Here is a 25,031-nt window from a genome sequence, read left to right on the forward strand (position 1 = left end):
CCCAGCTTCCTCTTTCAGCATTTTTGATTGTAATACATTAGTTCCTTCATTATATGAATAATTATTGAGCACCTATCATGTACTCAACAATGAACAAGATAATCAATTCCTCAGTCTTCTGGGAACTGAACAAAAGTGTAATGGTTCCAATGATTTGAATGCGTTCCCTCTTTCCGTTTCACCATTTTACATTTAAGGCCTACTTCTGAGAAAGCCAACGTGAACCCCTAATACTCACTTTATCTTAACAACTAACACTTGGTGTTACTGCTCTTAATTAGCATATAGAATATATATATATATATATATATATATGTATATACACACACACACATATATACATATATATACAAACACATGTATAATACATATATATACACACATACACACATATATACATATATGCACATATATGTATATATGTATATGCATGTATATATATATGTAGAAAGGGGGGGCATGTATATATTACCTCCCTAATTAAACTACTTAAAGAGTATTAGGAGGAAAATAATTTTCCTCCTTCAAATTATTTTTTAAATAATACTGAAATTTTATTTTCTATCCAAAGACCAGAAGTTCTTCATCATTTATTTTGCAAAATTTACGATTCCGTTGCTGAATTTACTACATATGGCCCTTTTACCTTATTCCTGAGTTAATTGTATGTATTTAAAAAAATTTTTTAACGCTGTTTGATACAAAGTACTGTGTTGTCTTCACATTTTAAAAAACTTATTAGAAGAGGACTAAAAGACCCTATTTAGCTGAATAATAAATGGGGGAAGAACAGTTTTTGAGTCTCAGAATTTAAGAACTATCTATAAATAGTTTTAAATGCTTGACAGAAATTCAGTATTCCAGCATTGAACAGGGATTATAGTTTTAAGTGTGTATTCAAAATAAAGTACATGTATGTGAAAATTTTGATTTCAGAGGTCCATTAGAATATAAAGTATTATTATACCTAATAGTATAAATACACTTAAGATTGTCCCATTTTAATTTTTTTTAATTAGGAGTATTATTTTCCTCCTAATACTCTTTAAGTAGTTTAATTCAAAAATATGCATTTGCATTTTTTAAACAAAGACTATAAGGGTATATATCAAAATATTAGCTATGGTTACCTCTAGGAAATAGAAATATAGGTGATTTTGTTTTCTTCTTTGTCTTTATCTGTGTGTTCTAAATTATAAATAATGAATATTTATTAAATAAAACACATAAATTTGATTATGAAAATGGAATTGCTGCCATCCTCTCATTCAATAACAATGATAAATAATTTCTTGATGATGTACATTTTGTCTGACTGACTGGAAAAGTAATATTTATGGGTTGTTGAAAGTTTGGTGTATATGAAAAGGATAAAGAAGAAAAAATTTTAAATGTATTTTATTCCCACCTCTCATAAATAATCACTGTTAAGATAATGATCATATTTTTCTTGTCTCATATACACAGAGTATGTGTGTGTGTGTGTGTGTGTGTGTGTGTGTGTGTTTGTATACACACTGTATGGGGGGAACAATATACAGGGGAGGAATATATATATATATTGCAATGAGGTATGTAGCACTTTTTCTAGGATGATTTCATGAACTTAATTGTCTGACCTCATGTGTGTGTGTGTTTATACACATATGTATAATATGTGTATATATTATAAGAAGTTGCCAAAAAAATGTATACACATTTTAAGAAAGGAAAAAAAAAACTGTACTAAAATTATGCTGATGGTAACCACTTTGAGCACCTCTAATTGCAGAAGTCAAAAGTAACTTGTATTCATGTTTTGTTATCGGTATATATTGAGTATTAAAATTTTAATACAGTTTTTTCCTTTCTTAAAATATGTATACATTTTTTGGCACCTTCTTATAATATATACACATATTATACATATGTGTATAAACACACACACACATGAGGTCAGACAATTAAGTTCATGAAATCATCCTAGAAAAAGTGCTACATACCTCATTGCTGAATATCACTATGGTCACCTTCGAAGTACTCCCCTTGGGAAGAAGCTATGCATCGACAGCAGCGCCTAGTCCACCCTTCAAAGCAATTTTGGAACTCTTTTTCTGGAATGGCCATCAGAGCTGTAGTCATATTACCCTTGATGTCCAAAATATCATCAAAATGTCTTCCTTTCAATATTTCCTTTATCTTCGGGTAAAGAAAGAAGTCATTGAGGACCAAATCAGGTGAGTAGGGAGGGTGTTCCAATACAGTTATTTTTTTACTAGCTAAAACTCCCTCACAGACAGTGCTGTGTAAGCTGGTGCATTGTCATGATGCAAGAGCCATGAATTGTTGGAGAAATGTTCAGGTCGTCTAACTTTTTCACGCAGCCTTTCAGCACTTCCAAATAGTAAACTTGGTTAACTGTCCAGTTGGTACAAATTTATAATGAATAATCCCTCTGATATCAAAAAAGGTTAGCAACATTGTTGGAGCAAGTTTGCAAACTTAATGGTCAGACCTCATAAAAGTCACATTTGACTTCTGCAATTACAAGAGGTACTCAAAGTGGTTACCATCAGCATCCAGACACTTCTGATTATGGCAAACTACTGCTTTAGCAACATTGACGAAAGTGTCCACTCGCATACATTTTTTGGCAACCCTGGTATTTATACAAATATTAAGCATCTACTATGTGAAAGACCCTACTGTATGTGCTGGAGATACAAAGGTGAAGAAAAAGAACTAATTGCGTATACTTAGCAGCTTGCATTGTAGATGGATAGACAAAGAAACAGATTAAATACATGATGTAATTTCAGTTGATGGTTTATACTATATAATGTTGTGGAAAGATATCATACACTGGTATAAATTGTTTCTGCACATTTCTTTTCAAACTTCAATGTGCATTCAAATCACTGGGGATTCTTTTAAAATGCAAGATTCTGATTCAGTAGTCTGGGTTGGAGGCTGGGGGTTTGCATTTCTAATTGGCTGTTGGTCTGACAACCACTCTCTGAGTCGCAAGGTATAGTACTATTTCTGTGTAGCAAGCTTGACTAAGAGGTGAGAAGGAAAAGGTACCTTAAAGGAAGAGTGATGGAATAGGAGAAGGAGAGAGAATGGGGAGGAAAAAGGAGAAAAATGTAATAAACAGAATGGAATAGAAATGCAGGTGAAATGAAATGCACAGGTACCAAAGACAGCTTCTCCTTATATATATTTTGCCTTAGAAGTACCCTGCATGTTATGAACTAAAATTAGAAGACTGAAGTACCAAGAGTAAAATATAAATATACATTCAAGCTAACATATGAGAGAACCTCAGCTGGTAGAGTTTGTGCAGTTCGAGTGCCAAGAAAAAAAGAGCATTTAAATCAAAATAGGTTTATCTTCTTACTTTTGGAAACCAACATTTGCTTGGCTGTATTGAGTACATTCTTTTTTTATATGCTTGGTAGGTAAGAAGATTTATTATTATCGTTATTATTTTTGCTTTGGAGGTAGCCTTGAATGAAACAGTTCTTATTTTGTGCCCATTATAATGCACCACAGACAACAAAGATTCTTTAAGAATGCTGAGGACTAGACCAATAGGTTGGTAAAAATTAATGTCCTTGTACAGTCCACTTGTTTCGTTTATTTTTGGGAGAAATATCCATTTACTTAGTTGAGTGGTGGAGAGTACAGTAGACTTCAGTGTGACATTAAAAGTCCAGAAAGGCACACTAGAATCTGAACCACAATAAGCATACTTAATAAAATCAGCAGAAATGTTATATTATAGAATCATTTACCAAGATTATAAATTTGACGAAAACAATGATGTTCAGTATTGAAATTCCAGAGGAATGTGGCACTCCTTTCTAAGTCATAGTTGGCTATTCAAACTGAGAAAGATTGATTTAGACAATTTTGAAAAAAAGAAAGAAAAGAAAACCATTGCTTTTATTCACTTTGACATCAGAAATTAGAAAAAAAAAAAGAAGGAAACTAATATTGAGTACTGACTCTAGACCTGACACATTATACATATTATTAAATGTAATCAAAATGATCCAACAAGGAAATCACTATTTACCCAATTACATAATTGAGGAAATTGTAGCTTACAGTACATAGTTATTTCATGAAGTTTACATTAGAAGACAAGAGGGTTTTTGTTATTTTTTTTTTAGAATTAAGCATATTTCTTCTAGATTAGTATTTCTGTTTTTTGTTTGTTTCTTAGTTATGTGTGATGAAAACTGAAGCTTTTGTCGTCAACTATTGTTAGATTTGAAGAGGCATTGAGTATCGAGGAATAACTTTTTTTCCATCAAATCACTATAACTAAAGAAGTTCAAATGTGACAGAAGTAAAAGATTCCACTTTTTTCCAGTCTTCACCTAATTTTGTTAATTATCAGAAAATCTGTCCTCATGGCCTCTTGAGAAATGAGGATTTAATCATTTGACAAATAAATGGGAACAAAATATTTAAAAATATACACTAAAAATTATGTTTTTTGAGAAAAATAATATTGAAATTTTCTATTTTGAAAAGCATATGGAAAGCTTTAAAAATTAAATAGACCAGTTTTTGCAACTTAATTCATAAAGGAAATTTATTTTTTAGTGCTTTACCATTTTACAATGTATTACTATGTTACTAGTTTACAATGTAATATTATAGATTGCTAAAAAAATATTTGCCTTAGGGTATATATATTGTTATTTTCACAAATATTATTCATTTTAAAAGAGTAGAATTGTTTTTATTTCATGTAATATCTTTTGAAATTGCTTGTATAACCTTAACATAAAGGTGATTTGTGATAAGCTGATTTATTTCATATACTATCTGCAAAATAGTGTTCCCTTCTGATTTTTATGTTATGACACATAAAAAAAAACAATCTTTTCTCATATTTCATTTACGTGTTGTAGAGAAGAAGAAAAGATATATGTGCTCAATCTGTAATCTTGATTAATTAATTTTCCTATCTGAAGAATGTAATTCAATCTATAAAATAAATATATTTTCCTAGAAAAAAGAATACACACACACACACACACACACACACACACACGGTCTGACAATTACGTTCCTGAACTTGTTGCAACAATGCTGTTAACCTTTTTTTTTGACATCAGAGGGATTATTCATTATAAATTTGGACCAACTGGACAAACAGTTAACCAAGTTTACTATTTGGAAGTGCTGAAAAGGCTGCATGAAAAAGTGAGACAACCTGAACTTCTCTCCAACAATTCATGGCTCTTGCATCATGACAATACATCAACTCACATGGCACTTGTCTGTGAGGGAATTTTTAGCCAGTAAACAAATAACTTTATTGGAACAACCTCCCTACTCACCTGATCTGGTCCCCGGTGACTTCTTTCTTTACATGGAGATAAAGGAAATATTGAAAGAAATTTTGATGACATTCAGGACATCAACGGTAATACAACAACAGCTCTGATGGCCATTCCAGAAAAACTGTTCTAAAATTGCTTTGAAGGGTGGTCTAGGCACTGGTGTCAATGCAGAGCTTCCCAACGGGAGTACTTTGAAGGTGACCATAGTGATATTCAGCAATGAGGTTTGTAGCACTTTTTCTAGGATGAGTTAGTGAACTTAATTGTTCAACCTCATAGTTGGAGCTATACACTATGTAGCCTTTTCAGGCTGGCTTCTGTCAGTTAGTAATACACTTTTAAGTTCTTCTATGTCTTTTCATGGCTTAATAGCTCATTTCATTTTAGCATTAAATAATATTCCATTGTTTGGATGTACCACAGTTTATCTATTCACCTGCTGAAGGACATCTTGGTTGCTCCCAAGTTTTGGCAATTATGAATAAAGCCATATCAACATCTATGTGCATGTTTTTGTGTGGACATAAGTTTTCAACTCCAAATACCAAGGAACGTGATTTCTGGATCACAATGTTAGGGTATGTTTGGTTTTGTCATTAACCACTAAAATGTCTTCCAAAATGGCTATACCGTTTTGCATTCCTACCAGCAATGGATGAGAGTTCTTACTGCTCCACACCCTCCCTAGCATTTGATGTTGTCAGTGCTTCAGATTTTGGCCATTCTAATTGATGTGTAGTGGTATCTCATTGTTGATTTAATTTGCATATCCCTGATGACATTACAGTGTGAAACATCTTTTCATATGCTTTTTTTGCCATCTGTATGTCTTCTTTGGTGGGGTGTCTCTTCAGGTCTTTTGCCTATTTGTTAATTGGTTTGTAATTTTCTTATTGTTGAATTGAAGAGTTCTGTGTATATTTTTAGAACAGTTATTTATTAGATGCATCTTGAAAATATTTTTGCCCCCATTTATCTTCTATTATAGAAGATTTATCTTCTATTATAATTCTTTGGATATTGTCTTTTTCAGAGCAGTTGTTTTTAATTTTAATGAAGTCATGCTTATCTATTAGTATTTATTTCATTGATCATGTCTCTGATGTTATATCTAAAAAGACATCACCATACCCAAGGTTATCTAGGTTTTCTGTTATCTTCTTGGAATTTTTTAGTTTTGCATTATGAATTTAAGTCTGTATCTATTTTGAGTTAGTTTTTATGAAGGGACTAATGTCTGTGTCTAGATTCATTTTATTTTTTGTTTTGTTTTTTAATTATAGATGCCCAGTTGTTCCAGCACTAATTGTTGAAGAGACTATTTTTGCTCTATTGCATTGCCTTTACTCCTTTGTCAAAGACTTTGTTTATGTGGTTCTATTTCTTGGCTCTTTATTCTGTTCCACTGATCCATTTGCTATTCTTTTGCCAAAATCACACAGGCTTCATTACTGTTGCTTTATGGTAAGTCTTGAATTTCATTCAGTAGTGTCAGTTCTCCAACTTTGCTCTTCTTCAATATTGAGTTGGTAATTCTGGGTCTGTTGCTTCTCAATATAAACTTTAAAATAAGTTTGTCCTTACCTGTAAAATAACTTGCTGGGATTTTGATTGAGATTGCACTGAATCTATGGATCTAGTTGGGAAGAACTGACAATATTGAGTCTTCCTCTTCATGAACATAGAATATTTCTTTGTTTATTGATTTTGTTCATCAGAGTTTTGCAGTTTTTATCATATAGATCTTGTACATTTTTTATTAGATTTATATTATACCTAAGTGTTTCACCTTTGGGGGAGTGCTAATGTAAATGATATTGCATTTTTAATTTCAAATTCCACTTGTTTATTGTTGGTATATAGGCAAGCAATTACATTTTGTTTATCACCCTTGTATCTTTCAACCTTGCTCTAATTGCTTATTAGTAATTTCTTTGTTGATGATTTTGGATTACTTACATAGACGTTATGTCATCTCACAACATCACAGTTTTATGTCTTCCTTCCCAGTCTATGTACATTTTATTTTCTATTATTTTCTTAACTGCATTAACAAGAACTTCCAGTGTGATGATAAAAAGGAATAGTAAGAGGGGACATCCTGCCTTTTGCATGATCTTGATGGGAAAGCTTTGAGTCTCTCAGCTTAAAAATGATGTTAGCTATAGGTTTTTGTAGATAATGTTTGTGAAGTTGAGAATATTTGCTCCATTCCTAGTTTACTGAGAATTTTTATTATGATTTGGTGTTGGATTTTTTCAGATGCTTTTTCTGCATCAATTGATACGATCATGTGATGTTCTTTTTTAGTCTGTTAATGTGATGGATTATGGTAATTCATTTTTGAATGTGTTACAAGCCTTGCATAACTGAGATAAATCGCACTTGGTCATGGTGCATAACTCTTTTTATTCTTTTTTGGATTAAATTTGCTAATATCTGGTTGAGAATTTTTATATCTGTATTTATGAGAGATATTGTTCTGTAGTTTTCTTTTCATGTAATATCTTTGTTGTTTTTTTTTTTTGGTATTGGTGTAATGCTTCTCTCATATAGAATGAGTTAAGAAGTATTCCCTCTGCTTCTATTCTCTAAAAAAGATTGTAGAGAATTGGTATAATTTTTTCCTTAAATATTTGGTAGAATTTACCAGTGAACCCATCTGAGCCTGATACTTTCTGTTTGTGAAGCTTATTAATTATTGATTCAACTTATTTAATAAACATAGGTCATAGACCTGTTCACATTGTCTACTTCTTCTTGTGTAAGTTTTGGGAACTTGTGTCTTTCAAAGAATTTGTCCTTTTCATGTATGTTATCAAATTTGTGGGCATGGAGTTGTTCATAGTATTTCTTTATTGTCCTTTTAGTGTTCTGGGGATCTAGAGTGATGTCCCCTCTTTCATTTTTCATAGTAGTAATTTTTGTCAGCTCTCTCTTTTTTCTTAGTTAGCTTGGCTAGAGGCTTATCAATTTCATTGATATTTTTATAAAACAAGCATTTGGTTTCATTGATTATTTCTATTGACTTCTCTTTTTCAGTGTCATTGATTTCTGCTCTAATTCTTATTATTTCATTTCTTCTGCTTATTTTAGATTTAATTTGCTCTTCGTTTCTTTAGTTTCCTTAGGTGGAAACTTAGATTTGATTTTATATCCTTCTTCCTTTCTAACATATGCATTCAATGCTATAACTTTCCCTCTAAACACTTTTGTTGCATCCTACATATTTTAATAAATTGTGTTTTCGTTTTTACTCAGTTCAAAATGTTTTTGTAATTTCTTTTGAGATCTCTCTGTTGCCCCATGTGTTATTTAGATATGTGTTGCTTAATCTCTACATGTTGTGCGATTTTCAAGCGATTTTTCTGTTATTGATTTCTAATTTAATTCCACTGCGGTCTGAGAGTAGGCATTGTATAATTTCTACTTATTTAAATTTGTTAAGGTATTTTTATGTCCCAGGATGTGGTCTGTTTTGGTGAATGTTTCATGCGACCTTGAAAAGAATGTGTAATCTGCTGTTGCTGGATGAAGTCTATAGATATCAATTATATCCAGTTGATAAATGGTGTTGTTCAGTTTAATTGTGTTCTTACTGATTTTCTGCCTGCTAGATCTGTCCGTTTCTGAGACAGTGGTATTGAAGTCTCTAGCTGTGATAGTGGACTCGTCTATTTTTCTTTGCAGTTCTATCAGTTTTTGCCTCACAGCGTTTAGCTCTGCTGTAGAGGTACGTGCATATTAATGATTGTTATGTTTTTTGAGATAATTGATCTATCTATTACAATGTAATGCCTTCTTTTATCTGTGATAAATTTTCTTACTTTGAAATAAGCTGTATTCAAAATTAATATACCCTGTTTCCCTGCAAATAAGACCGAACCAGACAATCAGCTCTAATATAATATAAGACCCAGTCTTATATTAATTTTTGCTCCAAAAGATGCATTAAAGCTGACTGTCCAGCCGGTCTTATTTTCGGGGAAACATGGTAGCTACTTCTGCTTTCCTTTGATTGGTATTAGTATGGTATATTTTTCTCCATCCATTTACTTTTAATCATTATGTGTTTTTATATTTAAAGTGGCTTTCTTTTAGAAAACATATAGTTGGGTCTTATTTTCTGATCAACTCTTACGATCTCTGTCTTTTATTTAATTCGTTTATACCATTGACATTCAAAGCGATTATTGATATAGTTGGATTAATATCTACCATATTCATTAATGTTTTCTTTTTTATTGCTGTTATTCTTTGTTCCAGTTTTTGTCTTCTACTCTTTTTCTGCCATTTGTGAATTTAATTGAGCATTTTATATGATTTCATTTCATATCAGTTATTATTTTTTTTCCCACTTTTTTACTGGTTTTCCTAAAGTTTGCAATATACATTTACAACTTTTGTAATTTTCTCATAGTCCATGGGTATTCCATTATGGTTTGGATTTTTTTTCAGACTTTTTTCTATTCGCTTTTCAGTTTTCAAAAATTCTATTAATATATCCTCTAGCTCAGAGATTCTTCCCTGTCATGTTCAGTCTCCTAATAAACGCATCAAAGGCATTCTTCATTTCTGTTACAGTGTGTTTGATCTCTAACATTTCTTTCTGATTACTTCTTAGGATTTCCATCTCTCTGCTTACATTAGCCATCTGTTTTTGCATGTTGTCTACTTTATCCATTAGAGCCCTTTGGATATTAATGAGTTGTTTTAAATAACCAGTCTGATAATTCTAACTTCCCTGCCATGTCTGGGTCTGATTCTTAATCTGTCTCTTCAAATTCCATTTTTTTTGCATTTTGATATGCCTTACCATTTTTTCCAATAGTCAAACATGATATACTGGGTAAAAGAAACTGATGTAGAAGGTCTTTAGTAATGTCGCATAGTGGTGAGGTGTGGAGGGAGGGGAAGCTTTCTATGTTCTATAATTAGATCTTCGTTGTTTAGTGAGCCTATGCTTCTGGACTACGCACCTCACAAGAGTTCCCCAGTTTGCTGCTTCACTTAAGGTGGGACTGGGTGGTTACAATGGGATGTAGTTGGGTGTTTCCCTTCCCCATGTCAGTTACACTTCAATAATACCTCAGTAGGTTAGGCCCTGATTAACTAGTTTTCCTTGAAGAGAGGTCATTTTAAGTAGTATTTGGTATATTTTAAAATGGTTCCTTTCCTCCAATATTTAATATGGGAATCTGGTCAAACTCCTGGAGGATATAAATCTCAAAATAATGTGGCCCCCTTCCTCTTCTATGCCCACTTTTGCTTGATTCCTTTAGTTTTTAATGCTCAGACTTGTCCACACTGATCATCAGCATGCCAATTTCATTTCAGTTTTCCCTCCCTGGAACTGGTTTCTGGGTGGTTTCCACTCCAGAGTCTCTGGTCTGGCAAGCTGAGACTACCTGTATTTGCCTGCCTGTCTCTCCAACTTTGAGGTCAGCACTTGTGCTGGGTCCATCCTTTTCTAAAGGATGAAAAAGGAGTTGTTGATTTTTCAGTCTGTATAGCTTACTGTTTGTTAGGATGATGTAAAGACTTCCAAAAGTCCTTACATGTAAAACCTGAAACCAGAGGTCCTATTTTTTTTTTCTTTCCTAAAATGGGAACCTACTAAATCAGCAATTTTGTAACTTGAATTTTCTTAATTATATCACAAACTTCTTTCTTGTTAAATATTCTTTGATCGGATTTTTATTAGTGGCAATATCCTTTATCACATTACATATTTCTAACTGTTCCTTTATTGTTAAGACTGCTTCCCATTTTCTGCATTATAAACTTCATTCATAGAGACAAATCATTTTGTACATCTATGATTATGTCCTCAGGGTGAATGTTCTTAATCTAATACCACAGAGAAATTAGCAGAAAACATTAGATACTTCCATGGTGGAATAATTTACACCTCCTTTTAAGGTGTATTAAATACAATCAGTTTTCTTGTTTTTTCTTCAATTCACAAAATGATTGAGCCAGTTCTGTATAACCTTTTACTGGTTTGATGTGTGTGTGTGTGTGTGTGTGTGTGTGTGTGTGTGTGTGTGTGTGTGTGTGAGAGAGAGAGAGAGAGAGAGAGAGAGAGAGAGAGAGAGAGAGAGAGAGAGAGGAGAATGAGATTTTTTTATGAAAGTGTTTTAAATTGTTAGAGAAATACAGGTTGTTTTTCATTTCAAGCGAGACTTGTACTAGGAGAAATCTGGAAATCCCCAGAGATTTTGTGCTTTTATTCTATAAATTTCATAAGGTGGGGGAAAAAATTCTATTTAGGTGTAGCATGTAGACAGCTTCTTTGTAAAGGGTACCTCATTTGTTTCTCTGCTTTTCTGATGGAATTACCTTATGAAACTGGTGGCTTCACTTTTTTTTTTTTTTGTGGATACAATGAGACCAAAATTCTCCCTGTTTCCATCAATATTGCCTTTGGCTCCTCTTCCTTTTTATCCTGTCAACATCCTTGAGCCAAAAACCACTAGGAACACACCTGCACTTGAAATATTTGGATGTTTTCCTATTTGCAGTGAGTAGAGGGCACGCCATGGAGACCATAGGGTGTCTCAGTAAGAGGGTATTAGAAAAGATTTATTGTAAAATTTAGCCTTGTGTGACGTGATTTGAGGGAAGGTTCAAGGAAGCATGGCTATCAATTGCTTGTGTCAGAAAACAGGTATACTTTTATGATTTGGTACATTCATGACTTTTATCAAGAAGTAGGGTGACCAGCTATCCCAGCATGCTTGAGGCTGAAGGGATTCCTGGGGCACAGCATTTTCAGTGCCCAAACCAGGAAACTCTCAGGCCAACGGGGAACGGTTGGTTACCCTATCCAGAAGGCAAAGGAAATGAAAAGAGGCTAAGGCTGGAATGGGTGAAGAAGCAACTTCACTCCCAGGATCTAGGATTTGGAATATTGGTCATTTTTTGCGGTTCGGTCAATGTTCATGTTTTTGCCTGGATTCAGACATGATTATAAAGTGGTCTCATCTCTAACTTGATGCATCATGGTGACATAGTGGCCTTATCTGGCATTGATATTCTGTGAAATTGTTGATGTTCAATAGGAGAACACCAAGGTCTAGCTGTAAGTACCAGGCAAGCTCTGAGCGACACCATGGCCTTTACACCGTATCTGGCCCATTTCTAGCTATCAGGAGCATCTTTCCTTTTCCCCAATTCCCTTCTTTGGGAATTGGAGTGATATTTTGGGGGTTGGCCTAAGAGTTTATAGATGTTATCTCGTTGTGAGAACCTTGATTTCAGCCACATTGGTTCTGTGCCCTAATTAAATGTTTTGGGCTTTGAAACATTGAGTAATAAAAATATTGTTATCTCTCTGAACTCATTTTTTTTCTTAAATACAGAAACATGTTTGAATGATTGAGACCAAATGCTAAATAACTAAATGTTAAAATGTAAATAAATAAATAAATACTATTTCTCCTTCTCTGGGATTCAAAATTCACATTAGCATACTTCAATGTTATTAGTAACACTGCCATAAAGAAATCAAATGTATTTGATTTGGAACACTTTTTTTCACAGAACACATTAACATTTTGATGAACACTAATATTCCACTATTAAACTAGTGTAGAAATATTAGATTACTTAGTGATGTGTCCTAGTTAAGCTTTTCATTTTTAAAAACAGGAAATATATGTAAAGGATAAATAATTGTTCTGATTTAAAATGTTCCAATTTAAAATGAAATAAATTTTCTTAATAACAGCTATTGAAAAGTGTTATATGTTTTTCAGATTTACTGTTTTAATAAGAAGACAAAATGTTAAATGGTAGTTGCATTTTTTTGAGAAAAATTTTAACTAGTAGATGAACATATTATACAGTTGCTTTAGTTTAGTGACTATGGGTATAACACTAGTTAAATTGGGAAGCATTATTGTCATTATAAATATTGGTTCAATTATTGCAGCTAACTGCAACTCAGTACAATCATTCTGTATATTAATTACATCAATTGTTCAGCATTTAGTCTTTATAATGGAGGAAACAATATGGTCTTAGCTATATTATAATCTATGTTCGTGAACTTTTATTTAGGTTCTCAGGACTACCTTCAGGCCAATATTCCAGCAAACCTAAGAGTGGAACATTCTGGGGAAGTAAGTAAGAGAAAGGAAATTGAAGAATTATCAGAAACTTCAAGAAGCAGCATACCACTAGCAATGGTGCTTCCCACTGAAATTCCTTGTGAGGTCAGTAAAGATGTCTTGTTATTTAAGTGGCTCTATTGTTTTAATGGCTAATGCTTTTCACTTAGCTATTTTATAATCTACATTCATGAACTTTTGCATTCACTAGAATGTAAACTCCATCATTACTGGCATTTTTGTCTACTTTGTTCATGGCTGTGTCCTCAGAACTGAAAACAATGTCTGGCGATTAGTAAGCATTTGATACATAATTGTTGAATAATTAGCTACTGGAGAATATATGAGAGCTTAATTTTATCAACTGTTACTTAATGCATTGCAAACAAATTTACAATCGCTACATATATCAAGATACTTCAAAGAAAGTTGGATTCATATTTAACCAGATTAAAGATTTTATTTTCATAAACGAAAAAATATTCTTTAATAGAATTTGAAAATACTTGTTTTCAGGATCACCAATTTTTTTTTTATCATAAAACATGTATCAGAGGTCTACATTACTAAGTGGAAATATTGTAAGATTTGTAAGAGCTGGTCCTTTTGGAAATAAAAGTATAATAAAGGGGGAGGTGGGTTTTTGAAGGTGACATGAGTACATGTTGCTGACATTTTTTCCCTCGTATCTTCCTTGAAATGAACAACTGAAATAAGGCTCCTGGTAGAGCTTGACCCTAATCTCAGGCTATGTAACCTCTAGACTAGACATGAATGCTGACTCTCAGTGTCTGTGATGTCTTTGAGAGGGAGGAGCCAAAGATTCAGGAGAGCCTTGGGAGTTTGTATGTGAGGCTCCTTCTGATAGAAGCCAGTGGATTTACCCCACTGGATGACGGGGGCTGCATTGTCTGCTTGCTGGGATGTGTTTGGGGATGGACTCTCCTGAAGCTGCTGGTACCAGCAGTCCTGGTGCTGCACATTCTGTGCAATGGGGCAAAATTTAATTCGCCCACCCCCAGACTCCAGGGGTAAGCAGAAGAAATGCTGGTGTAATCTATTACGCTATCAGTTTCAGAGGAACAAGAACTCTTGACAGTACCTTAGGGATCCGAGAAGCCTGAACAGTACAGGTTTAAGGGAACGGGCACAGTCAGGCAAAGGAAAATTGCAACCTACTTAAAGGACTCAAGAACTCAAGGGAGGAAGATCAAGCTAAATAATCAGAATGGGTGGCTTCTATTGAGTCAGAAATAATGGAAGAGAAAGATAAATAGAAAAGACCGTAATAAAAGAGAAATGAGAACAGTTCTCAAGTACTCAAGTAGGTAAAATCAAAGCAGAAAAAGCAACAAACAAACAAACAAACAAACAAAAAACCTAAAACAAACTAAAACAAACAAAAAAACCTCTGGAACTGAAAATCGCTCACCAGGAATTATGCAATGAGTCTAAATGGCTGTTTTAAAAAATATCTGTAACAGTAAATCTTGGACAATATCAAACCTTCCCATTATTAAATCTGCAGAGAAATAAATATCTCAAAATTAAACCCCACTGCCCTCCAGGCAGAGATCGCTCACTCAGATGGCTGGTTAGGATCAGGGTTCCTTCAATGGCAGCATCATGGGCTGTCTTTTATTGACATGGATATAATTCTTTCAGACCCTCTGAAGTTAAATGATTTCATTTTCAGATTTATTTTGGGTACCCTGCTTTTTAAGCAATCCTAAGGTCATACAAGGTCATATAAGAATATTTTAGCAACAGCCCCACAGCCTAAAAATTCAAAATAAACTAATCCCTGGGCCAAAAATAGTTATTCCAGTCAAAATCTTGTGTTTTCAGAACCTACATCTTAGTACAATCTAAATCTATATGACAATTGTCAAGCACCACTGGAAATATGATTTTTATCCAAATGAGTGAAAAGCATGTTCCAAATTTGCCAGGATAACATTCAGTCTACCCGTATGACAGTTGTCTGAAAGCACAAGCTTTGAACTTGCTCATTTCTGAGATTTTTTCCAATTAGTGGGTGAGTGGAGACCCCTGAAGAAGATGGCCTCCTCTCCCAGGAAGTGATATTTGACTTGCCTGCCATCTTACAAAATCAAGAAATTTACAATACTGTTACTGCCAGGCACCACGTTTTATTTGACAGCCAGTGTCTTTCACACCCAGTGTCTTCAAATTGTATTACTCTCCCCTTGGAGTGTGGTATTTCCAACGTGCCAACACTGAGTTGACTGAGTTCTAGCTAGTGGCATAACCTTCATCTCTCTGATGAACAGGGAGTTAGTTGGAATCTGTCTTGCTGCTGCCTCTTGCTGCAGAATTGCTCAGATCTGGGGATCTGCCTCCAGAGTCCTCCCTGTTCCCTCGTCTATTCTGGAGAATCAGCTTTAGAAGCTTATTTAACTGAGGCAGCGGGTGATGCTGCTGCTGATTTTGAAGCCAGGAGCCTGGGGATATTGCTCCTTCTGCCTTGTCGTCTTTCCCAGCACCATGCCTTTCCAGGGAATTTCCATTTCCTGAGCCTTGGAAATCTTGTGTCGCTTGTAAAACAGAAAATACTTTTTCTTCAACATATTTTTGTCATGCCCTGGTGAAGATATGCCTCCAGTGCTCTATGTATAAATTATTCCCTGTCTCTTTAAGAAGTACCCAGATGACTTTAAACAGGTTAAATCTGCTACTTAATTTGGCCTCATCTTTTACCATTTCTAAAATCAGCAGTTTTTGTTTTATTTTGGTAATTTGTTTTTCTAGCATATTCCTCTTGATTTTGCCTTGTGGGGTAATCAATTATGAGAGATTAAAAGTCAGTGAGTTTGAAGTCTGCCACATGCATCCATTATTCACATGAATATTAGCCAACTTTATTATACCCATGATTCAAATCCCACCTGGGAGGCATTCTACTATGGGAATAACATCTAAATAGGCCCAAACTGGACCTGGTCTGTTATTTGCTAGCTTCTCATCCCTGTGCTGTGTACTACTCTGAAGTCCCAATTTCATTTTTTTTTTTTTTTTTTTTTTTTGGTGGCAAATTCCCTCCAAGCAGTGGTTTTCATCTGGGAGTGATTTTGTCCCCTTCCCCTAAGGGATATTTGGCAAAGTGTGCAGACAGTTTTTATTGTCACAACTGCGGGAGGGTGTGGGGTGAGGGGGAGGCTGCTATTGGCATCTAACAGGTAGAAACCAGGGATGCTGCTAAATATCCCATAATGCTCAGGGTAGACCTTACAGCAGTGACGTCTCTGGTCCAAAAATGCCAAGGTTTAATCCTGTCTCAGAAGATAGGAAATACATTTATACCCTTTACAATAATAAGTAACCATCACATCACCTAATAATGGCATAAAAAATTCGGTGCTCGCTCAGAGACTTCTCTGCAATCCACACAGTTGTTCTATCATCACTTGCTTGAGCTGTGTAGTCTGTAAGTAATGATTCCAGTTACTCTTTTTATGGATTTTACCTGTAGCTTTAAGAGACACCCTCTAAAAGTTTTCCTCGATGGGCCGGCTCAGAAGTACTGTCGTTTGCTCTCTGATGCCTCTCCTGTTATTTCTGTGAGCCCCTATCACAGGGTCAGTAATGACCTCTATATTTCTTCTTTAGTAGCACTGGCCCAAAGAAAAGTTTAGAGTGAGTGTATTTTCTTTACCTTGTTTTATCTGTGTAAGCAGATCTTTAATTTATCATTTTCCCTTCCATTTGGTAGAATCTGTTCACTGCAATCTCAGTTTTTCTCCCTGCCCCCCTGCCCAAATCTTTTCCTTTAATATAGCAGATGTTCCTTTATTTTTATGTTATTCCACCGGTGCCGCTGTTCTACCAGTCACTTGTTGATTTCTTGAGCAAATTTAATTCTTAAACTTATAGTATAATCACTAAAGCCTCTTAAAGTGTCTTTATCACCATTTTGATCTATATTAATTTCATTGAATTGCCTTTCTAGCTGAATCTTAGAGCATGGCCTATTCCCTAATAAAGACCTTCACTTTATTGGACCTGTTCATTGACATACCTCTATGGCTACAGCCACATGAGTCTCCAGACCCATAGTATAGACCACAGACTATGTAATTAACAAATCTAGAGAAACCCTGAGACTGACTATACCATTTCCCCAAAACTAAGACCTAGCCTGACAATCAGCTCTAATGCGTCTTTTGGAGCAAAAATTAATATAAGACTCGGTATTATATTACATTACATTACATTATTATATTATATTATGTTGTGTTATATTATATTATAGCATATTCTATTAAAGACCCAGTCTTATATTATAATAAAATAAGACTGGGTCTTATATTCATTTTTTCTCCAAAAGACGCATTACAGCTGATTGTCCGGCTAGGTCTTATTTTTGGGGAAACATGGTATGAATGGGTGTGACTCATAGTGTCCCATGGGCAAGCCACAAGAATCTCAGGGATTACCTCCTACCTATTTATCCTTTAGCCCTGAATCCAGAGTAAAACAATACACAGAAACTAATAGCACTGCCTACTTATTTCTGACACCAAATCACACATTTGTTCTTGGTAACCATCCTGAATCTAAAGTCTGATCCTGTGATTTAATTGAAAAACACAATAAAAGTAGCAAAAAAAGTATTGTGTGTATTATTGCCAAAAAAGTCTATGTTGTGAAGTACTATGTTGGTGGTGAGGTTTTACAATGACCAACAGATGTGTTTTCGCTTTAACCAAGTTGTTCTCAAACTAAGATGCATATAGGGACTACTAGTAAAGGTTTTTTAAAAAATAATAATATTTGAATTCTATACCCAGTGATTCAAATGTAAATGGTCTGGGTTATGGCCTGGACATTGGGAGTTTTAAAATCTTCCCAGATGATTCTGAAGGTGAGAATTAGTAGGTAAATTTGCAACTATGGCCATAACCTAATCCTTGCTTTGCTGTCACGTGTCAGATCCATGACAGCTGTGGGAACCTGCAGAGTCCAGGCTTAGTAAGGCCCATGCATTTATGCTTGTTAAGCTAGTGGCTACTAAAGTGGTCATGAATATAGAGAAAGAGCCATTGGTGTGTGTACAAATGTCATAGTAATCTGATATGATGATCTACTAGGATCAAAACCCTTTGTTGCCTGTGCTTCATAAATCATTAAAGCCTAAAGACACCTACCCTGACAGAACCAGAAACTTTGTAGACCAAGTTCCAGCCCTTTTGTTTAGGTCTCACAAAGTTTTTGACTAACGCAGCAAAACATTAGTGTTTGGAAGTGATAATTATCATAGCCCTTTCTCTCTCTGAATTCTCAGCACTAAATAAGGGATAAACAGAGAAAAGATTGCGAGCAACATAACAAGTTCGTAACTGATAAAGCTAAATTGATGACCATTTGCGTATCCTAGCATTTTCTCCATGGAATTGACTGTATCCTTACAATCCCATCTTTAATTGTGATGTCCACAATAATTAGGGAGAGGGTTGTATAGGTGCAGGTCTTCCCTCCCAGAGCTGAACAGGTCATTTCCTGCATGGAGATGCACAGACTCTACCAGCTGAAGTTCTCTGATGTGTTAGCCTGAATATTTTACTCTTGTGACTTCAGAGGGCATGACTTAGAAAGGGTCAAATGAGAAGTGTGGCTATGCAATGCTCTATAAGGATTCCTTTGGAAGTCGTACAACTCCTCATTGGCTTCCGTTGTTGGAAGAATATGTGGAGCTGGCGAAACGTGAGTTGGACCTTGGAGAGGATAAGTATGGGACGATGGAGGGAGATAAGGAAGTTAATGGCATGGCAACATTACGTACAAACAGGACCCACCGTGTAATCAGCCAGGCCCGAGTCAAAGTGAAAACGTGGAGTCTTTGTTCCTATTATTTAGCGCTCCAAGGCAGTGACCGCAGAATGTTACAATACGGGCAGGGTTCTTGTAAGCACAGGGCCCTGGGCAGCTGCAGAGGTTGCATGCCCATGAAGCTGGCCTCATGTGCAAATGCACATGTAACTGCCTCATTAGGGGTGGTCAGTGTGTTTGTGTTTTGTTTAGAACGTCTCTCTAGAAATGGTTGAAAGGTGGAGCAATGCCCTCTCTGAAGGAGGGAATCCGATGCATACGAAGCAGCCTGTGTGAACACTCATGAGTGAGAATGAGTTGACTGGGTGAATAAAACATTGGAGAGGATGCTTCGGCTTACTAAATCAGAAGGGGAGAGGTCAAGGTCGAACAAGAAGTGATGTTCACATTGAAGTGAACTCTGAAGAACTTTGAAGCAGAGGATTGGGCATCTGAACCAAGTGAAATGGGAAGTCCTTAAAGATTTGAAGTGAGGTGACAGGTAGTGAGCAACATAGGAACTAAAGAACTGTGCTAGAGGTGAGGTCCTGTGATGCAGAGGTTGCAGATCAAAAGAGCAGAAGGGGCTCCAGGTCCTGACCTTCAGGATTTAGATGAAGCGGTGGATTAGGGAAGGTACAGGGCAGATAATAGGAAAGTGTTTCTGACATGTTGGACGTGAGGGTCAAGAGCAAGGGGGAGAATAGTGGTTGTTCCCTTGAGATGGGGTCCTTTCTCAATGTGCAGTTTAATTGGTGAGGAGAAATTTACTTCAAAGTACCCTGTGGACAAATATTGGGGAGCCCTGAACCCTGCTGGAAAACTCCCCAAAGTGGATGTGTGTCAGCTGAGATGATTTTGTAACATTAATGTATTTGTAGTAACTCTTTGGTATGGAGCATTAAAGATGTAAGCTTTATTGGTGAGTGATTTTTGCTTAGGGAGGTAACATTTAAATAAGAGAACTTTGAAATTAATGACTTTTGGGTAATCATGATTTTATAAGAGCATATAAATGAGGTTCCTGTTTATTTTGTGAGAGACTGAAATTTAGTTTGACTTTGAAGAAAAACTTTGAAGGGTGATATCTAAGATGATCCTAAAATAGTATTTTGTTCTACTTATTTTGAAGGGTTAAACAACGTGATGTAATAAACAGTGCCAATTTCTAATTTAGGTAGTTCTGATTCATTTTCAGATACAATTCTGTCTTACTTTGTTCATAAAAAAGAAAAATAACAGTCTTCCATTTTGGTTTTGGTGTGCATGTTTGCGTGTGTGTGTGTGTGTGTGTGTGTGTGTGTGTGTTTGTGTGTTGGTTAGGATTAAATTATATATCTTTATATAAAAGTGCTTAGAATAAATTTTAGTATAAAATAAATGCTCAATAAATGTTTATTCTTTTCCTTTCTCTGTATTAATTTCAATCTTCTTATCGCTAATTGAAATTTTTTTCAAAAAGGTTTTCAATAACTCTTATTACCTTCTGTACATAGATTTAGATTTTCAACCTTAATAAACCTTGAAACTGAGATTTATAACCCTTAATCAACTCAGTAAACTTCACAGATACTCATCATAAATAGAATAACCAAAGAATCTTCATTAGGTAAGATTTAAAATGATTGGACTTTAAAAAAATTCATCACATGTAAATTTCAAGAGATTATAAAGTTAAGCCTGTTCAATCCTTTCATTTATAGATAGACACACCTAATCCTACAAAGGTGGAGAAAAAGCATTTGCAAAAAGGATTTGGTGAGCAACGAGGGGTGCTCATTACTGTGAGTTAGGGAGCCTCACATACAGGGAAGACGCAAGTGGAAAAGGGAACAGCTATGTCCTCACTGTTTGTTCAGTGGCAAAATATGGTATTGGAAAAAATATTCAATAGACATCAAATTGGTAAACTCAAAATGTAGTGAGAATCACATTTACATATTTTATTTCTAAGCATGGTTGAAAATATGAACATGATAGGAGACATACAATGATCGTGTACAAACTTTATCATTAATAAATGTAATGGGTTATTTGGTTACTGTAAACATTTTCAAATGCTTAATGGGTTATGTTTTTCATCTTGCAGAATCCTGGTGAAATATTTATTATTTTGAGAGATGAAGTAATTGGTGGGACTGTGGAGGTTGAATTTATGTCAAATAATAAATGCATTAGAGCACAGCCAGCCCTTTGGAATAAGACCGTCTGGAGTATGAAAGCTTTAGGTAAGAACTGTTTTAGGCTTTAATAAATATACAACATCATCCTGAGTTTCTTTCAATAAATTTATGATAAATGGTTTTACTTCCCTACAGAAACTAATATTGTTCTGCAGGTGTTTCCTGTGCTTAACTTTCACATACCCAAGGTTGTTATTATTAATCTGGTTTCGCGAATGTACGAATGTGTAAATTATGAGAAATTAACTTGTACCATGTGGTGAAACAACAGCCGGCAACATCTCATGTTTTTATATGTGTCAGCAGAGACCATGTTAATATATGTCAGCTATTAAATATGGAACTAAGATTATTAGCTTTATGGTCGCAAGATTAGCAGATATTTGGATTTTTATTATTGAACTTTGAAATTTTTTCCTCTCTCTCTCTCTCTCTCTCTCCATGCTCCTGAGCATGTTTTTGGTTGTTATGGAAAGCATAAATCTTTTTCATTATTTTTATCATCATGCTACCATTTTTATACACAATCTTTCCCTCTTTCCCTTATTTACTTTATGAAGCTAGCCATTTCTCTATCCAACTTTGCTTGCAGTGTGACAAACTGTATCAGATTGAAAATTCCAGATGGAATATCCACACTTGCCACAATAATTGTACTAAAATCAAAATCTATTAATTTCTGAATGTTTTGATATAAATGTAGGACTACTTGGTTTTTGAATTCATGATATCTTTTTACAATCACAGAATAAAAGTACCTTATAAAACTTCATAAATGTGAACTTCATAAAACATTTTAAAGTAAAAGACAGGTAATCTTGTTATGAATTTGGAAACGTAGTGAAAATATTTAAAATTAAAGAATATATCAAATACATCCTGAGCCTTTTTACCCTTTTAGAATGTAGCTATTATGAGGATAGTCTGTTTACAGAACATCTACACACCTTTCTATTATGTTATGCAAAGCATGTGTTCGCTCTATGGATTTTCTTGTACAGCTGAGGTCAGAGTTGGATGATAGAAAGGAAAGACTCTACACTAAGCATTTATAAACATTTCATACCTTGTCATGGACAAGGATATACAGAAGTGAGATGAGAAAGAGCTCTCTCTGTCTCTTTTCTTTCTCTTGCAAAGCCCCCTACTTTCTTATGCCACATTTTAAAATGATTTAATGAACAATAAACTAATTAGTTTTGGAGTTTAAACTACATCCAGTTAAACTAAAATCACTACAGAAAAATTAACATTGCAAATTAAGAAGTACTTAGATAATATTTCTCAAATAGCAGAACAAAATGTCAATAAAATTATTCACATTAAGATTTGATGTTCAATTTACCTAATAGCTAAGACCAGTGTAAAGAATGAAATATGGCAAAGTTCTATTTTTTTTTCACAAAAGCAGGAAACTAGTATTTCATATTTTCCAAGATATACCAAACCATAATACTGTCTATGTGAATGAATAGCAAATTTATAGTAAATAAATAAGTCACTATTTACCAGTGGTGATAATTAAACCTCTCCAAGTTGTTCTTTCAACTGGTGTGTTCTGTAATTTAATGAGAGATTTTCTTATGAAATGTTGTCTGCTATGCACATGGGAATATGGATGGGGCATGCCTCAGCAGAAATGGCCCCAAGGTCTTATTTTATCTGTTTCAGGGCACTGTTCCTTGAAATTTTTTGAGTCCTAGCAAGAAATACATTTTATATCATGACCCAGTACATGTGCATACGTACGTAATTAAAACAAAGGTTTTAAAATCAATAGTTAGACTACCAGTTTCATCCCTGTCATGTAAAATGCTTGAATGTTGTTACTCCTGTTCTTACAGCAAGAAAACATACTGAAAATCAATGACTTTTCTTGCACTCAGCAGAGAACTAAGATTGCAGGGCCAATCACCATCCCCAAACCTGGAATGAAACATAAATCAAGAGAGTGACATCCAAGATCTGCTTAGTTGGAGCAGACATCACTAGAGCCAGAAACTAGTCGGGAGTACTGAAATGGCACTTTTGACAAATTGCTGAGTGTGGACTAGTTTGAGAGTAAGAATCTCCTGGGAACCGTAGTTGTATAAGGCACCTATAATTTTGTAGGATTTCCCTCCAGGAACCTCACCAGGTTCTCAAAGTGAAGATCTGAGAAAGATCTTCAGGAGGTTCTGCCAGGTAAGAGGAAAAATAATCATGGTGAAATACTCCCAGTGTGTTCTCCATAACGGAGGCTACTCTCCAGGAGAAACCACTTTACCAGAGCTTCATCCCAAGGGCATCCATCAACTGTGTCCCTCTCTAGTCTTTCTGTCTCACTTAAAGTGGAGAGGGGAAAGCTAAACCACAGCAGAAACGCTTATGAAGGCCCCAATCAGGAGTCATAGGCCCATTAAGAGAGTGAGACTTAATCATAAGACCAGAATGCTTACCCTCGCCCCAGCCTGACCACCAGCACCATCTCAGGATACAGTATAACGGTGGTGGATTACAGCTGAAAATACTGCAAGATGCAGAATCTTTATGGGGAGGAGTATTTAGGGAAGCAAAGTTCAAGAGGGAAGAAAAAAAAACAAAGATAACAGAGGAATTTGAAGCTTCTGGTACCTGTAACTACAGCAAACATTAAATGCAGCCGAACTTCTAGCCAGATTACTATAAATTCTCACTACATTCCTACTTACTTTACTTCCTCTACCTGACACAATATATCTGGTTTTTAACCAGAAATTACAAATCATGCCAAAAGCCAAGAAAAAAAAATGTCTGAAGAGTTAAAGGAAACATTAGACCAGGTTTAGATGTGACACGGATGTTGGAATTATCAGACATGGAATTTTAAATAACTCTCATTTGTATATTAAGGGCTATAATGTGAAAGTAGACCACATGCAAGAACATATGGGTAATGTAAGCAGAGAGGTAGAAATTTTACTTCTTTTCAATTTTTTTCAATGCTAGTCAAAACCTACTAAATTGAAATCATGATATCCTAGTGAGTCACCAACAACAGCTAGAGAAATTATGCTTTGCAGCTGCACTGGCCTACATCATGGTGTATATAACCACATATCTGGTTACTGAAAGTTTATTTCAATTAAACAAAATTTAAAATTCACTTTCACAGTGGAACTAACCATATTTAAAGTGATTTATTAGAACATAACCCATCGTCTCAGAAAGTTCAATTCAATACCACTGACTGTACAATAGACTTCCTTTTTCTCCACACCAATTATGGAATAAGAGAGAGTGCCCAGCTTAAAGGTTTGTGCTCTGTCCAGAATTGCTGAGTAGCCGAGGAAATACTTAATAGTGACCAAGAGCTCCCTTTTTATTCTGTGTGGAGCCAGTTACTGGGTAACTTCAGACAAGTCTCTTGATCATCCTGAACCTCGATTTTCTTTTTGATAAAATAAGTTCTCTACTTATGTTTCAAGTACTCACTTATAGGATGTTTGGAGACAAGGGAGTTAAGATATAAGACAACACTTAAATAGACATCCAACTGAGGAACAAAGTGTCAGTCTCTCCCTCTAACAATTCCGCTAAACATA

The 25,031-nt window shown here is 34.9% G+C and overlaps 1 protein-coding gene across 3 annotated transcripts in view; it reads left to right on the plus strand.

Annotated features, from left to right (window-relative positions):
• The window catches only part of BANK1 (B cell scaffold protein with ankyrin repeats 1), a 328,432-nt gene that overhangs the window by 66,397 nt on the left and 237,004 nt on the right, over positions 1-25,031 (plus strand). For all 3 annotated transcript variants that reach the window (XM_033105338.1, XM_033105337.1, XM_033105339.1), the window contains exons 3-4: positions 13,407-13,561; positions 21,375-21,513. In XM_033105338.1, the coding sequence (XP_032961229.1) occupies positions 13,407-13,561; positions 21,375-21,513 (294 nt within the window). The remainder of the gene's footprint in view (positions 1-13,406; positions 13,562-21,374; positions 21,514-25,031) is intronic.

The sequence above is a fragment of the Rhinolophus ferrumequinum genome, chromosome 5 (genome assembly GCF_004115265.2).
Source record: "Rhinolophus ferrumequinum isolate MPI-CBG mRhiFer1 chromosome 5, mRhiFer1_v1.p, whole genome shotgun sequence".
NCBI lineage: Eukaryota > Metazoa > Chordata > Mammalia > Chiroptera > Rhinolophidae > Rhinolophus > Rhinolophus ferrumequinum.